The sequence below is a fragment of the Microtus oregoni genome, unplaced genomic scaffold, assembly GCF_018167655.1.
Source record: "Microtus oregoni isolate MIOR12 unplaced genomic scaffold, Mior012 000035F_ref0000213, whole genome shotgun sequence".
Taxonomy (NCBI): Eukaryota; Metazoa; Chordata; class Mammalia; order Rodentia; family Cricetidae; genus Microtus; species Microtus oregoni.
In genome coordinates this window covers 6,138,957-6,155,311 of record NW_024543094.1, presented here as the reverse complement: position 1 = coordinate 6,155,311, position 16,355 = coordinate 6,138,957, and the positions used below count along the sequence as shown (strand labels likewise).

The 16,355-nt window shown below is 43.2% G+C and overlaps 1 protein-coding gene across 8 annotated transcripts in view; it reads right to left on the bottom strand.

Annotated features, from left to right (window-relative positions):
• The window catches only part of Ryr2 (ryanodine receptor 2), a 570,252-nt gene that overhangs the window by 182,683 nt on the left and 371,214 nt on the right, over nucleotides 1-16,355 (bottom strand). For all 8 annotated transcript variants that reach the window (XM_041630688.1, XM_041630687.1, XM_041630690.1 and 5 more), the window contains 8 exons: nucleotides 15,074-15,188; nucleotides 13,144-13,304; nucleotides 11,218-11,380; nucleotides 10,779-10,865; nucleotides 7,123-7,349; nucleotides 4,341-5,145; nucleotides 3,048-3,248; nucleotides 38-143 (listed from right to left, as the gene is read on the bottom strand). In XM_041630688.1, coding sequence (XP_041486622.1) covers nucleotides 38-143; nucleotides 3,048-3,248; nucleotides 4,341-5,145; nucleotides 7,123-7,349; nucleotides 10,779-10,865; nucleotides 11,218-11,380; nucleotides 13,144-13,304; nucleotides 15,074-15,188 — 1,865 coding nt within the window. The remainder of the gene's footprint in view (nucleotides 1-37; nucleotides 144-3,047; nucleotides 3,249-4,340; nucleotides 5,146-7,122; nucleotides 7,350-10,778; nucleotides 10,866-11,217; nucleotides 11,381-13,143; nucleotides 13,305-15,073; nucleotides 15,189-16,355) is intronic.

Below are 16,355 nucleotides of genomic sequence, written 5' to 3'. Positions count from 1 at the left end.
CACAGCAACAGAGATTATACCAGAACAATGAGTTTACCACAGTGAGTCATCAGATCCTCATGGAAATCCAGCAGTTGGTCTCGGATTTCTTCAGGACAAGGACATTCACTTTTGTCATCCTTAAAGTTGAGAAGCATGTTAATCTGGAAGAGGAAAACAGCAGGAGAGGAAGAACAGAAGGGGTGGAGAATTTGAATTCAGGAGCATTGAAAATCACATTTCTACATCCACAAACAACCCCCTCAGTAAGTCAAAAGCCACCGTCCATCCTTCAGTCCAACTACCATCACAAAATACATCAACCCCTCCTGGACGTGGTGGCTGGAAAACAGTTAAAATCATTTAGACTCCTCCTTAGGGCTACTGAATTTTAGACTCATACCCATTGTTATCTTTAACTACAGGTATTTTAGAGGCTGGATAAATGGCTTAACAGGTAAGAATTCTTGCTGCTTTTCCAAAAGACCCTACTTTAGTTCCCAGTGCCCCTATCAGGTGGCTTATAACTTTCTATCACTCTCTCCAGGGGATCCAACACCTTCTTCTAGCCTCCATCAGCACCTGCTCACATGAAGCATACATCCACTCACTCACATTCACATGAAAATCTTTTTGAAGTATTTTATTATATTCTTCACAATTTATTATGCTCTACACATCCATTATTTTCCATCACTGGCACTTTCTGCATATTTTAAAGAATGCTCTTGAGAAGGATACAGATTCAAAGAGGAGAGGTCTAAATACAACAGAAACGCCGTATAATAGACAGCTATGCTGACACTGATATTCTTGTCTCAATCAAAACACAAGACACTTCCTTCCATCTGCTAGAGTCTTAGTACTAAATATATTAAATTGACAAATGAAGATAAGACAGCGTGGATGTTCTCTTATATTTTCCTTTTGAAAAATTTCAAAGTTTACAGTGTGATTTTATTACAGATCAGAGATAATTACAGATTCATATGCTCTTCTGAGAAAATAATCAGGAGAGACCATGCAGGCCTTTTTGTATAACTTAGCTGCTGATGCCAGCACTTGCCAGTTGGGGAGAATTCTGAAGTCTTATCTCGATTCATGTCCTCTTAGTTCCCATTTACAATAAAGTCATCTTAAAATTCTCCACAAGCCCAGTTAGAACCATAAAAGACAGTTTCATAATACCTATTTAGTCCTTAACTCCCAAACAATATTTGGATAAATCCGGGGGGAAAGAAAATGTGTTTTTATTTACGTGTAGGCTAACACTTTCTACTGTTCCTTTCCCTTTTCCTTTCTGACTTTCTCTATTCTCTTCTGCCATTTTCTGTTTTTGAGAAAAAAATTCACTAGCTCTTTTATAGTATTTCCAAGATAGTTCAATTCCCATAACTTCTGTGTATGTGGGGGGGGGGGGGGGGGTTGTTGCATGCAATTTCAGAAGAGGACATCAGATCCCTAGAGCTGGAGCTGTAGGTGGTTGTGAGTCACTAAATGTGGATGCTATAAACCAACCATGGGTCCTCTGGAAGAACAGCAAGCAGACTTAACCACACCACCATCTCTCTGGTCGCTTCTCTCATTTTTTGCGTCAGCTGTTCACTTTTGTCCTTCCCACAGCATGTAGAACTCTGAGCTGACAGGTTTTCCTTCAATGGTTGGGACTCACCTTCCACTTCATGCTGGCCTCATCTTCTCTGATAACCACCTGCTAAGACTCAAGCTTATCTTCCCTCTGCAACTAAAATTTCAGTTCTTTCAAGGCTTTTTCCTTGTCTGCAGTTTTCAGAAATTCAGCTGCAATGCGCAGTAGTGTAAAACACTCCAGGTTTTGCTGCTGAGGGCTTTCCTGGCTTTTTAAATATCTAGTTGCACAGTCATTGAGGAATGTTCTCAATCTGTGGGTCATGACCCTTCTTGGGGTCTAACGACCCTTCCATAGGGGTCACATATCAAATATCCAGTATATCAGATATTTACGTTATGATTCATAACAGTCGCAAAATCACAGTTATGGCATAAAAATGAAAATAATTTTATGGTTGGGGTTCATCACAACATGAGGGTCTGTACTAAAAAAAAAAAGGTAACAGCATTGGGAAAGTGGAAAACGACTGCCTTAGAAAATTTCAAATTTTAAGACATTTTCTTCTTGTTGTCTTTTGTTTCTTCTTCTGCAGCCCCAAACCACCACCGCGAGATCCTTTGTCTCCGTTTTCTCTCTTCTCTCTTTTCCTCCGAGGGACTCGTCTGTGAGGACCTCTACCCAGTTAGAACGGCACCTTCTGCCCTCCCCATTATGTTCTCCAGCCTACTACTCATTCCAGCTACTGTGTTTTTCAATCAAGAATGCCATGGGTTCTCCTTTGTCCTTTACTGAGATCCCTCTGCTTTTTCCTATCTGGGAAGTTTAGTGAGAGTCATTTTGTCATGATATTAAGAGCTGAAGTCTCAGTGTTGGTGTTTCCTGTTTACCTAGCCCTCTCCTGGTCAAAGAAGAGATTTTTAACTGGAATGTGAGTGTTCTCAATATTATGCAATGAACTCTGGATTTTTCTCAGACTCCCATCTTAGCCAGCTTAATCTGACACTAGCCAATGGAAGACACGGAGAAAAGGGCCCTATGACTACTGGCCCTTTCTTCTACAAGGGTGCCAAAAGACAAAGTTTCTAGTGTCTATTTCTAGGAAAAAAGGATTTCTACCATTAAAGGTGAGCCAGGCCAGTCAAAGTTGACCCATCTCTTCTGGTTGAACACTGTCATTATCTGTGGAATCTCAAGTGGTGGCATCCTGACCTTTTCCAGCCAATCCACAATTGGCTCGAAAAGGTCAGGATGCAATACTGGATGCCTTTTAGCAATTAGTTACTTACTTATCCATAATATGCCATTAATCAATTAATAATAGTTTAAAGTAACCAAATAGATTCTATGGTGAAACTTAGAATACTTACCAAATGAACTTGGCTAATTTCAGCAGAATAGAAAAGAAAAAACAAACACTCATAATTTATTATACAGTTTTTTATAATGTACAGATCCTAAAAGTTTTCCACTATGGTACCTGCTCTTGCGGTGGTGACCGGAACTCCTTCGTTTTCCGTGCAGTGAGTGCAGCGGACATGTTTAAGGCTTGCATAACTTCATTATATCTGAACCGTTGATTGTCTTGAAGCTTAGCTACAAAGTCATCTGAAAAGGCTACTATGGCTTCTATCCGGTGCCGAACCTGGCAGTCACAGAGGTACTGAAGCAAGAGGCACATCTGAGAAGATAGTTTAAAAGACATACCATTAAATAGTTAATGGATATCAAGCCATAATTGGTGTCAAATATTGTTAGTTACTCCCTTCCCTCCTTTTCATTCTCCTGGCCTCTCCAGCCTCATGTTGCATGCAGGGCTGTCTGCCGTGTATGTGAGGCTCCTGTCACCTTCCACCAAATCTCTATGACTCCCACTCTGGAACTCCAGCTTCTCTGCCTGACCTCACTTAAAACCACTACCTACAAAGACCCTTCCTTCCCTTTCTAACAGAAATCCCAAAGATCTTTCTTCTAGCAAGTCGTCTCTTGTTTCAGACAATTTGATGGATTTTTGGCAATGCTACATTAAAATAAAATCACAAACAGGTAAAAACTTCCCTAGAGCCTGTGAATGTCTGGAAGGCAGAACTCATACTTGAGTCTTTCTTCCGCACCAAACACATGGTCCAGAATACAACTTCTATTGATGCTGACTGAGCTGATGAGTAATGCCAATGCCAATGACTCAAACATTAAATCTCAAGCACCAAAGAGGCATGGATTAAGCAGCCTCCATAAACCTTGATGAACACAAAGCCAGGCAGTGTCTCTAGACTCCTTACATCCATGCTGGAGGAGGAAATTCTTGCTTTCTAAAAAGAGGTGCGCCGGGCGGTGGTGGCGCACGCCTTTAATCCCAGCACTTGGGAGGCAGAGGCAGGCGGATCTCTGTGAGTTCGAGACCAGCCTGGACTACAAGAGCTAGTTCCAGGACAGGCTCCAAAACCACAGAGAAACCCTGTCTCGAAAAACCAAAAAAAAAAAAAAAAAAAAAAAAAAAAGAGGTGCACATGCATGTTCTAACATGAACAACAGCAGAGCTAGGAAGGAAAGGGGACGCTTGTGCCTCAAATCCCCACACAACTAAATATCACATGGGAAAAACGCTTATGCAGACGCATGGGGAGACACACAAATAAATGGGTAGTTAATGTGCTGGTGAAGAATGGAAGGTGGATTTGTAGAGACCAATACAAAGAGAGAGGAAGACAAGTGGATTTCACTACTTTAACACTGAGCAGTTCTGAAAGTCCCTCCGTTTCCCCCCAGTTACCTGTAGTTTAACTGGCTCGGGGAGTTTCATCTGGAGCAGGCCTTCCTTGGGTCTCTTGCCCCCCTTGGATTCTTCTTCACCCATTCCTTCCAGCTTAGAGTCTTCTGCACTGATTTCCTTCTCTGGGGCTCCTCCTTCCTCCTCTGGAGAGGCAGCTTCCTTAAACACACTGGGCTCAATCAACTGCAGGATGTGTTTCAGATCCTCATTGTGAAAGACACCCATAATGAGCAGGGTGTAGAAGAGCTTGATGAGAGGCACAAACAGGAACTCGGTGGTCCCACCCACAGGGTCCCGCGCATGGAGGCTGCCCTCCTTCACTGCTTCTGTGAGCATCTGGATGGTCTTGGCCTTGAGGATGTCCAGTGGAAACTCTGGACTATACTGATAACATTCACTGCTAATGCTCACAAAACTAGGAGAGGAAAACTGCATCCGGGGCCGGAGAGACGTGCTGAGGCCGATGCCTGGGAGACCATGTTTCTTGTTCTCATTGGGGAAGAGGGTGATGCTCTTTGTCTCCTCTGTCATCGGGACAATGAACTCATTGTTCATCATGAGCCTGGCTGTGGCATAGGAGCTGAGGTGGATGTCAATGAGCAGGTCATAGTAGCCAGCACGCAGCAGGCCAGGCATGTACTTGTTCTCGATGGCATAGAGCAGCTGAGGTTCGTCCACATGGCTGCAGAGCGCATGGGCCACCCGATGATTCCCAAGGGCACAGACAGCGGAGTAGAGGCGGAGGGTGTGATAGTGAAACTGGAGCAACTCCTCCTGCTCTGTCAGTTCTAGGATGTCAACAGACCTGCAGAAGGGAGGAGAGAGTGAAGGGAACGGTGTCGCGGTATTTGTAAAACATTTCTAGTCAGCTTACACATTTTCTTACTAAGAGAATTTAAGCTGGACATGTTAACCCTGAGTTCATCTAGAATGCCCCTTCATCCTCCCTGGTAGTGAAACCGTGAGCATCCTTTCAGATATGTGTGTTTCAGCCCAAGCCTCGGACTCTCCAGTTCAGAGCTTGAGTATTATTGGGGAAGATCCCAGCTTTTCTTTTCCAACAGATGAACATGGTGTGAAAACAGAGAGCTTTACCTTGGACCATAGTGCTGCTCTATCTGCACTATGACCCTGACAGGTCAGCAATGGGTCAACAGAGCACTCGCCTCTGGTGTAAATTACTCGTACATCTTGCACGGACCCCAGCGTGACCAGCCAGAGCTATCTATGTTTCCACAAAGTACATGCATACAGCTCATGAAACAAACAATGTGAATGGCATTTTCCTCTTAACAAAATAAAAAGGTAACTGCTTGAACTCTTTTTTAAAAAGTATCTTATTTATTCTTTGAGAATTTCATATACTCATGGGTGAGAAGGCACCCACTAAAGTGGGATAGACATACAAGATATCACACCTTTAAATAAAACTGACTCTCCTTCACCCCCTAGTGATACCCTTCCCATCCATCCTGAAATGTTGATTGAACTGATCTCATGCGGGTCATGTGCAGACAGCCTCAGCTGCTGTGAGTTTGTGAGTGCAACAGTCCAGCCATGTGCAGAAGATCATTCTTTGTCCCAGGATGCCCAGATTTTGGTTCCTATAATCTTTCTACCCCCTCTTCCGCAATGTTCCCTGAGCCTTGTAGGAGAGGTAATAAAAGTGCCTCTTTTGGGGGATGAACACTCCAAGGCCACATATTCTCTTCATCTTGACTACCTGTGATTCTCCCAACATTCCACCATGCACTGCCTTAGGAAGTTTCTCTAATAATGGTACCTTACTCTGTGCCACCCTGGATCTTTAGGTCAGATCACTTTGTTTCTATTAAACTAGATGGCCAGATGATACCTCCCCTCACCAACATCTGATGGTCTAAAACCCAGCCTTGTTCCTACAATTCCTTATAGACCACAGACTTGAGAAGAACAGTGCGGGGGGGGGGGGGGGGTAGGGGAGTGGAATACAATAAGTCTCACCTCTGTTTTCAAGCCAAGTTTTCACTTAATTTATTACCTAGTATTTTCACGTTACCTTGCACATAACTTGGTGCACAGTTTAAGAACTTCATCTCCTAATCTGTAACAAGTCACTAAAGTAAAATTACTGCCATTTTGAGGGGAGCCACAGGAGAAGACTGGGGAACCAAAGAGCTTAGCACCTGAATCTTGACATTGTCATTCCTGCCTAGAAACCCACCTAAATTTGCTACTAAAGTACTCTCATTGTCTTCATGTTTTTTATTCTTTAAGCTCCTTGGTCTCGATTTTTCACGCACCTAAAATGAAGAATTTTATGAAGTGGTCCCTAGGATCTCATCCCCAAGATCTTCCAGTTCTGGATGCTACTGCTTCAGTGAGTCACATAGATAACAAAGTGGTTGAGAAATACACTTAAGCCTGAGCTACACAGGCCGTGTGTGTGTGTGTGTGTGTGTATAGACGTTAGAAGGCCAGCTTTAGGTACCATTCCTCATGAGCCATCGACCTTCTATTTATTATTTTGAGACTTGGCTGGCTGGCCAGCTACCCCAAGAGATATGCTTGTCTCTCCCGCTCCATTACTGGGATTACAAACACAGACCACCATATCCATATTGGGTCTTTGGCACATGGGTTCTGGAGACCAAACCTTTACCTTTTAAATGTCTTCACATTTTACCTTCTTCCTGCTCCAAACTAAGCTTTTGAAACACGTTTTATTTCCCCAATCTACCCCTCATCCTGAAAGTCTACATCTTCATGCTGAATCAAGCAGTGATGGGCGCCTGGGGCTGACCTGTTTTCCTCGGGGATATGGAGGGACATGAACTGCAGAGGATCCAGACACTGTACCAGCCAGCCTTGGCGTTCACTGATTCGAGAGACATCCACCTTCAAGAACTGGTTGGGCATCCGGCTCCACAGAACATGTGACAGGAACTGTACGTGCAGACGTGGGGGACACTGGGGCACAGGGTTTTTGTGTTCACTTTTAAACAATCCCGCTGAGAGAGGCATCACATTCTAGAGCATGGAGTAGATGAAAGAAAAAGAAAGAAAAAGGTTATTGCTCATGTCACTTGGGGCTAACACACTGGCTACATAGGAAAGAGCTGGTATAAATAAGAGCCACTGTGAATGAAGATTGTGAAGTTATAAAAAATAGAAAATTAGCTTAAAATTTTCTGAAAGAACAGGTGGGAAAATTGTGAGGAAACAGCTGAAACTTGAGAATTTCAGGGCAGGGGCACCAGTCAAGGGATGTGTCTTCCCATGTGTACCACGCAAGTATGATCAAACATAGGCTGTATCCATCAGGTTCCTTCACAGAGCTAATCCTAGAGGAAACTGGCAAGCCTTTAGGGTACCAAACACTATTTTACTAGAGGATATTCGACTAAGTTCTCTTTCTCATCATCTCTCATCATCTATTTTAAGTACACTCTATCTAACCTGCAGTACACAGAGATAACTGTGTGGATAAACCCATGTGTCTCCCATGAAAGTCAAACATGACAGTAACCAGCACAGCTCATACTTCCCCAACCTCGAATGGGCTGTTTCAGCCGGCCTTACTTCCTCTAGCTTCAGATGGAAAGTTCTCTGCTCTGCTCCGATGTATTTCTCCATGCTTGTTGTTTAGGTCTTTCCTGATTTCCTCCAACAGGAACACTAGAAACAATGTCTGACCTCTCCTCCTGAGCTCCAGTCTCTCCTCCCTTTCCACAGCCTTGAACTGTTTTCTATAGATACTTTACTCTTGCTACTATTTCTTATCCCCTCTTATGACTAGAAGAGAATACGGTTACTAAGGAGCTCAAAGGGTATTTTAGACACTGCAAATATGTTAATGAACGAAGCAAAGAAAACCCTCGCTCTCTTACAGCTTCTGTTTTGGAGATATAAAGAAAAGCAGGAAGGGCGGATATGAAGGAACCCCAAGACAGAACCAGGAAAGGGGGTCAGGAGCACGGGAGAGAGGAAGGGCAGCATGGGGGAAGGGAGACAGGCCATGCATGTCAGCTGGTTTTAGAGGTGGGAGGCCGTTATCAGGTACCTGATCTTCACCCTTATGTAGCAGGGTGCTCTGACCTGACTCATGATATAAGCGGTGAGGGTCACTCAGACTACTGTGACAAGCAAAGAGCAAGGATAAAGGAAATCCTTATAAAGAGCAGGGGTGAGGGGGAAGGAGCCCTTCTGACCTTCAGTCACACTCTCTTCTCTACTCTCACAACCCTGCTTGAATTCGCTGCCATAAAGCTTCTCCTAGCATTTTGTGGAAATTCTTCTCGTCCTTCACCAAAAATCCTCCCAGCCAACACATCTACAAGCTCCCTCTCTTCGAGTTGCATTGACCTTTTTGTGCCATCTTTGATCTCTGACTGTTGGCCACTCAGATTCTACACACGCAGTGGCCTATCTAACATACCTCCCCAGTTTCCCTCCTACATTCCTGGTATATTTTTCTAAATCTATCTCATGGATACCTCTTCCTTAATTGATACAAGCTTCTCCATCCCTCCATCTTCTCCCTTTCATATTAGCAGGTGGGTATTTCACTAACTCTCAAAGATAAATTCCATTTAATCTCTGAATTACTTCATTTTCAGCATAGCATGTGTTTCAGTCTGTCTGTCTCCATCTCTCTGTCTCCCTGTGTTCCCCCACTCTCTTCCTCATCCCTATCTTTAACTATAGATATGTAAGGATATATGCACGCATTATGCATATGTAAATTCATTGAGACAATGTTAAGCATCAGGATGGTAGGATTGTTATTTTTGCTGCTTTCACTCCGCTCAACAGAGACTGAGAACCACATTTTACAGACCTGCGCTGCTGCGGTTCAGCAAATGTGCTGAGCAAGCCGCAAGTCACCGGCTCAGCCTGAAGCAATCAACCACACTCATCCAGACAGAGCATGCCTGGCCCCCAAATTTTACAATCACAAGAGGAAATCCAATTTCTTTCCTCAGTTTCAACAAGCTTGTCTAGCTGTGGCATGAACATTCCCAAATCACCCAAACTGGATAAAATTTAAATATCAATCAGCCTTGCTTTGGGTGCTAAAATTCAATTAACTAATCTTATAAAAACCAATTTGTTGTCACGTCCTATTGCCTTCTCCCAGGAAACAGTACAAACCCTCCAGTTCCTCTCTATTATGACTCTCGAGGCCCTTAACACAGTCCTCACCAGAGAGTATCAGATCAGCAGGACACACTAACCAATGCCTATTCTCATTCTGTACCGCCATCTTCCTACCACTAGACTATTCCAAGACAAATCACACTCAACATCCCTCTTCAAATGTCAGTAAACATATAATACATGCCAACTTTTCAGCAGAGCACGTGTCCTATACTTCTTAACTCTGAACTTGTCGCTCTCTACCCATGCCCCAGCAGGAATTCTCAAGCATCACAATAAGCCACTTAAATCTCACACCCAGCTTCTGTTTTCTCTCTCCCTTGAACAGGAGGGCCTTCTTCTAGTAAATGTACCTGGACAGTCATGATTAATAGTAAAGCAAGCAACCCACAAATCATAGCCACCTCTCTGCCCAGTGCCTCTTAGCTACTCTTCCATTTATGTTCCTAGAGAATACCACAGATCATTCTCTCCTCAATGCATGGTGTCAAGGACTGACATCTGGCTACCAGATCAATGATTTATTGTGTGCAATTTGGTGAGTTTTTTTCTCTATAAGCTTTGTGTGATCAAACAACATATTCAAAACAAAGAAACTCTTTGAATTATGTTATCATAGTGACCTGAAAGAGATTTTTCTAATAGGCTATCTTTCCTCTAAGGAATATCTATATTGGTAACAAAAAGCAGTATCATTTTGTAGATGCTAGGCACTAATAGAAAATAATAGAAATGCAATATTATAATCTGTCTGGGTTAGTTTTTATTATCATCTTGACACAGCCTAAAGTCACCTGGGAAAGGGAGCCTCAATTAAAGCCCAGAGTGATACCTCAGCAGTCAAAATTATCTACTGCTCTGATAGAGAACCTGGGTTTGGTTCCCAGCACTGACCTTGAAGCTCACAACCATCTGTAATTCCAGTGTCAGAGGATCTGATGCCCTCTTGTGGCTTTCAAGGGTACCAGATACACACAAGTATTATACATACATACATGCAGCCAAAGCACTAATAAGAAATAAAAATAAATCAATTGTCTTCACAGTGGTCTTGTCTGGTGTAGGAAGGCCCAGTCCACTGTGGGTGGTAACAGCACTAGGCTCCTGGGCTGCATAAGAAAGCCAATCGAGAGGGAGCCAGTAAGTAGCATTCCTCAGTGTTCCCTCCCTTGACTTCCCTCAGCCATGGACTCTTACCTGGAAGTATAAACTGGAATGAATCCTTTCCTCTCCAAGTTGCTTTTGGTCAGAGTGTTTTGTTACAGCAATAGCAGCACACTACAACAGAGGCTTTCTTACCTTTATTCTGCCCAACTCAAACTGGAAGACATTGGGACTTGTAGCTTGTGCAAAAACTGCAGGAAACAACTTTGTGCTTGGCTCCACCTTAAATGAACAAGTGAGGGTGTGGGTGTTAGTAAAGGAAGGAGACAGGAGACAAAGAAACAGGCATTTCCTTTAAAACAGTCAAGAGGCACATGACAGAAGGAGACTAGAGACTTTCCCTTTCATCTCGTGAATATTCTGTCAATAATCACTGGGTTCATAACTACACAGACGGCTTTGGAGGGAAATACTGATAACTCCAAAAGGCTTACGGTACTGCCAATATGCAAAAGAAAATATGTTATAAACTCGTAGCTGTTTTACTTCTTTCTTAATTTCTGAGTTTTTCATTTTAGGAAATCTGCTTCCCTTTAGCCAGGGCAAAAGCCTAAGGCTACCCGTGACCACATACCTGATAGTATGTACTTAGCTCCTTGCCGTTGGCAATGAATGTGAGCAGCCCGCTGGCAGCATCCACCACGCAGCCGATCTCCAGACCATTGCTGTTGTTTCGTCCTTGCCCAGGGCTCATGCTTTCTCCTGCACACACCATATAGCAGTTGCTGCGTTTGATGCTGAATTAAAGAAAGAACAACCCACATCTGTATCCTTGCACAAACACCATCACGGGAGAAAGCAAGTGTATCTTGCCAACTAAGCCTAAATTATGCTGTGCAAGCAACAAGCTCATGCTGTAATGGGAGAGATGCAGAATGGGCCCAAGTCTGTGATTCTGAGCAATACTTTGTTGACTGCCAGGGACAGTCTATATCAGGTCTGTCGCGTGTCTAAGTTTCACACCTAATGGAGACAGGCCAATGAGCTTGGCACAAAATAAGAGTTGATCTGTACCTCCTCTGCAAAATAAAAACAAAAATACTCAAACCAAACTGGACCCTTTTTTCTTGAGGTTCAAAAAAGTTTGACTATTGATTATCCAAAATTTGAATTTTCACCACTACCCCCCAATACACACACACACACACACACCACTGCTTGTTCTGAGATAAAGAATTCATCATAAACAACACGATTAAAATCCCCAGGCAAATTCTGTACGAGCCATGAGTGCAATAATATACCTGACCAAGATGATGTGCCTTTACGCACAATTCCTGGTGATGCTACAAAGGACAGCTAAGTAGACAACGCACACAGCACTGCTGACTATAAGCTCCTTCTGACTTCACCTTAACCAGAACCTTCATTGGAAAGTTCCATTCCATTCTCTTAGTTGCATTACAGCCAACAAATCACAAGACTAGCAAGGAAAAGCCAGAGGCAGGCAGGAAGGGAGACAGAAACAAAAGGCTGGGATAGAGTCCTTTTCGGGTTATCCAAATGCAGACTGCATTTCTTTGCGCTCAGCACCTGGTATTCAGTGAGTCTCCCTCATCCTGTTTCCAACGCTAATGACCTGTCAGTTATAGCTTTCTTACATGAATCAGTGTTTTTCTTATATCGTTGCCATCTTTGAGAATTAAATACATGTCCGGATTATTCTTCAAAAGACATGGTATTTAGGGTCCCATGCTGATATCAAGTAGTCTTTGAGGCTTTTTGCAAAAGCCCTTATCTGTCTGTAGTGTTGGGGGAGGGACAGCGCATTTCCCAGGTCACCAAAAAGGATGGCTCAGCTGAAGAAGAAAAGCAGCACCATGGAAGACTCTTTCTGAGACCTGGCATAGCAGATCAGAGAGGATCGCATGGGAGCACGGGGTAGAAGCAATGGGAGGATCTTCTCTTGTCTTATTCTGCAAGGAAGATGGCCTTCTTCACTTTTTTGAAGGTTTGGTTTGAGTTCGGTGTTTTACAAATGAGAAAGGATGGTACACAAAATGTAACTGACTTACCCGAGGCCACACAGCGAGTCAAGGGCAAAGCTGAGGAAAGAATCCACTGGTCCTCAGTCGGAGTTCAAAGGCGCGCCCCTCGTCTAACTCTAAACTACGAGCCCACTCTGCCTGTACACCTCCTCCCCACCACACAGCCAGTGCCCAAGGGGCTTCTCAGACCATAAACACGCTACCTCAACTCACTCATCTCTTCTCCATAATACAAAGGCCAAGAATTGGTGACCTAAGTCCTTAGTTGCATCACCTGAAGAATAAATGATCCTTACCCCAAAGGACGCTGTATTCTTATTATATGATTTTTGCTTTTAATATATTTAGATTCCTTGCTGGTTTGTATGCATAGGAAAAGAGGACATCAATGGCTGAATTACATCATCCTATAAATGAAAATATCCTGAGTACAAAATCCAAGAAACGAGAGTATCTAGGCCTACCAATAGTTTTTCAGGCATTATTCTGTATAAAACACTGGAAGAACCAACCTCTCGTGTACTTTTCCTTTTTCATCTCCTAGAGTGACAGTCACTGTGCGCACTCTGTCCAGATCAAAGCCCGTGTCGTACTGGTGGAAGTCAGATGTGATCCAGCCCACCCACACGTTAGCAGGCTCTTGTCCAGGAAAGATCCTCACTGAGTAATAGTACTGTGGAGAGAAGGGAAGCAAGTGTGGGCAGTGTGATGCAAGACAAAACAAAATGTGGGTGCCATCTGGGCCTGTGAATTGACCAGGCATTTACTTCTTTATTTAAGACCATTCGCTGAATTAGAATAGCACAGGCAAAGGGGGCTAGTATTCAAAAGTACTATGATCAAATGGTTATAAGTATTTTCTGCTCTTCTAGAGGATCAAGAACACATGTTGGGCAGTTTACAACTGTTCATCCCTGCAACTCCAAGTGATTCTGACCTTCACAGGTACCCACCCACATACACAGCTCTCTCTCTCTCTCTCTCTCTCTCTCTCTCTCTCTCTCTCTCTCTTTCTCTCTCTCACACACACACACATACACATACACATATACATATACACACACAGACACATATACACATATACACACACACATATACACACACACACATATATATACACAAAGAAATGAAAAAATTTTCAGATTATCTGTGAGAACATGACAAATAATGGGAGGTTTGTGCACTCCTAGGTATGTGTGTGCATACATGTACATAGGAATACATATGTACATGTAGTTTTATTTATCATATACAGACACACACAAGATAGCATCAATCTCTTAGACAGGTAAATTTTCAATTCTTAAGTGTCTGCAAGTTCATGAGAGCTTCACTTTGGTTATGGGCCTCTTTGCATGTGTGTGGCTCCTTCTCTTATATGTAACATTCCAAAATCTGAAGTCATTTCTTTGGCTTCTTTGATGCATGAGCATCAAGCTCAAACATGGATGCACCCAGGGACCAGAGAGGCAGCTCAGCAGGTACCAGCACTGGTTGCTCTTGTGGAATACTCAGCTTTGGTTCACAATGCTCACATGGTGGTTAGAGCTACCTGTAACACAGTTCCAAGGGATCCAATGCCGTCCTCTGCTGCGTGTCCACTATCACTGTGTGCACACCATGTACGTATTTACATGCAAACAAACATTTACACATGTAAAATACAAACAAATACCCTTTAAAAAGTAACACAGAATCACTCTACAGCAGATACAACTTTTTTTTTTCCAATTTAGCATTCTAGATGTATAGTTCTGAAGATTCGAAATGGCAGAGGTCATACATGAAGAGTATGACCTGCTCTCAGACAGTTTGCTAAGATCTAATAAATTATATGGACTTTGAAAAGCCCAGTTGAATTTTCAAATTTCATCGAGAAATTTGAACATCAGACTAGACGTCCAAATCTGAATTACAGATATCCGTAAGGACAGTTACTTTAAACAGCTCTCATGCCTTAACAGACATTACAATACAAGCTTTGCTTCAAAATCTCTACCCCTAAAATAGGTCTAACAGTATAAGCAAATAATTGCTTTTAAAATGTAATTCAGCTGAGTGTGGTGGCACATGCCTATAATACCGGTACTACAAAGGTTGAGGCAAGAGGATAGAGATTTCAGGGCAGCTTTGACTACAAAGAGAGATATCATCTCCAAAAACAAAACAAGGGCTGGGGACAGTTGGTAGAGTGTTTGCATATCATGCAGAAAGCCCTAGATACCACCCCCTAGCACCACAAAACCTGGGAATGGTGGCATAAGATTATATGTCTATAATCTTAGCACATAGGAGATGGAGGCAAGAGGATCCAGAGTTCAAAGTCATCTTCAGCTACAAAACCAGTTCAAAGCCAGCCTGAGCTCAGTAGACCCTGCCTAACTCCGCCTCCATCTCCAAAAAAACAAAAGATGGAGTACACAGAGGGCTTCAGGGGCGTACCGTGGATGTCTGCATCAGGTACTCGTAGTCATCCCGGTCATCAGCCAGCACATCTTCAGTGAGTCTCGCAGAATGGCTTGTGCTATAATCTGGCTTTGTCCTTCTAAGCAGGAATCTGCAACATGCGAGAGGAGGAATAAGCGAGAGCAGTGTGTTCTGCCCACTTTACATATGAGATCATGAGCCGAAATGTCTGCAGTGGGGCATTCTCCTTCCCAGAGAACATCTGGTGACAGTGGGAGATGGGTTTTGGTTGTCCCAACTTGGAGTGGAATACTCTGACATTATCAGGTATATGTGAGGGGAATCACCCAACACCCTTTTAAATTCCTAGGGGGAATCTCTACAATGAAAAACAGCCTGACCAGAGTGGTAATAGCACTGCATTTGAGAACCACTGATCAATGCAGAAAGGGATACTAAAGCAACTTCTATTTACTATTAAAAATAGAATTGACAGCAAGGAACAACCTTTTTAATACTGCGACCCTTTAATACAGTTCCTTATGTGTGGTAAGCCCCAACCATAAAATTATTTTGTTGTTTCTTCATAACTGTAGTTTTTCTACTATTATGAATTACCATTATGTAAATATCTGAAATGCAGAATATCCAACTACGCAACCCCCAAAAGGGTCACAACCTACAGGTTCAGAACCACTGATTTAGAGGGAATAATCTTTAAGTCTCAACCAAAAATGTACATATAGATAAATTTGAACCAATGACATTTGGGCTTACAAAGTAGAAAAACTTTTCTGTGTCTCTTATGCTCCTCTGTAAAATCTTCTGAGGATGAATGAATGAATAGGAGGAAGATGAATACTAAAAATCCTTTACCCTCTTCTCCAGCTTGGGCCACTTGGTAGCCATATAACTTAAAAGCACACTGTAGCTGAGCTCAGTAGTTCAGATCTATAGGGACAGCACACGGGAGGCCAACACGAGAAGATTGGCATGAGCTCCAGGCCAGTCTGGCATACAGACTGAGATTCTGTCTAAAAATATCCAAACCAAGGCTAGAGAGATGGCGTATTAGGTAAAGTGCTCGCCACGCAAGCCTGAGACCAGAGTTCAGGTCATCAGTACCCATGTAAACAGCCAGGTGCAAAAGGCCTAGAACTGGGGGGGGGGGGGCAGGGGGAGGCACAGAGACAGGTAGATTCCTGGAGCCCACTGGACAGAAGGACTAGCAGAACTGGCAAGCTCCAGGTTCTGTGAGAGACCTTGCCTCCCCAAAATAAGGTAACCTCCTCTGGCCTAAACACACACACACACATTG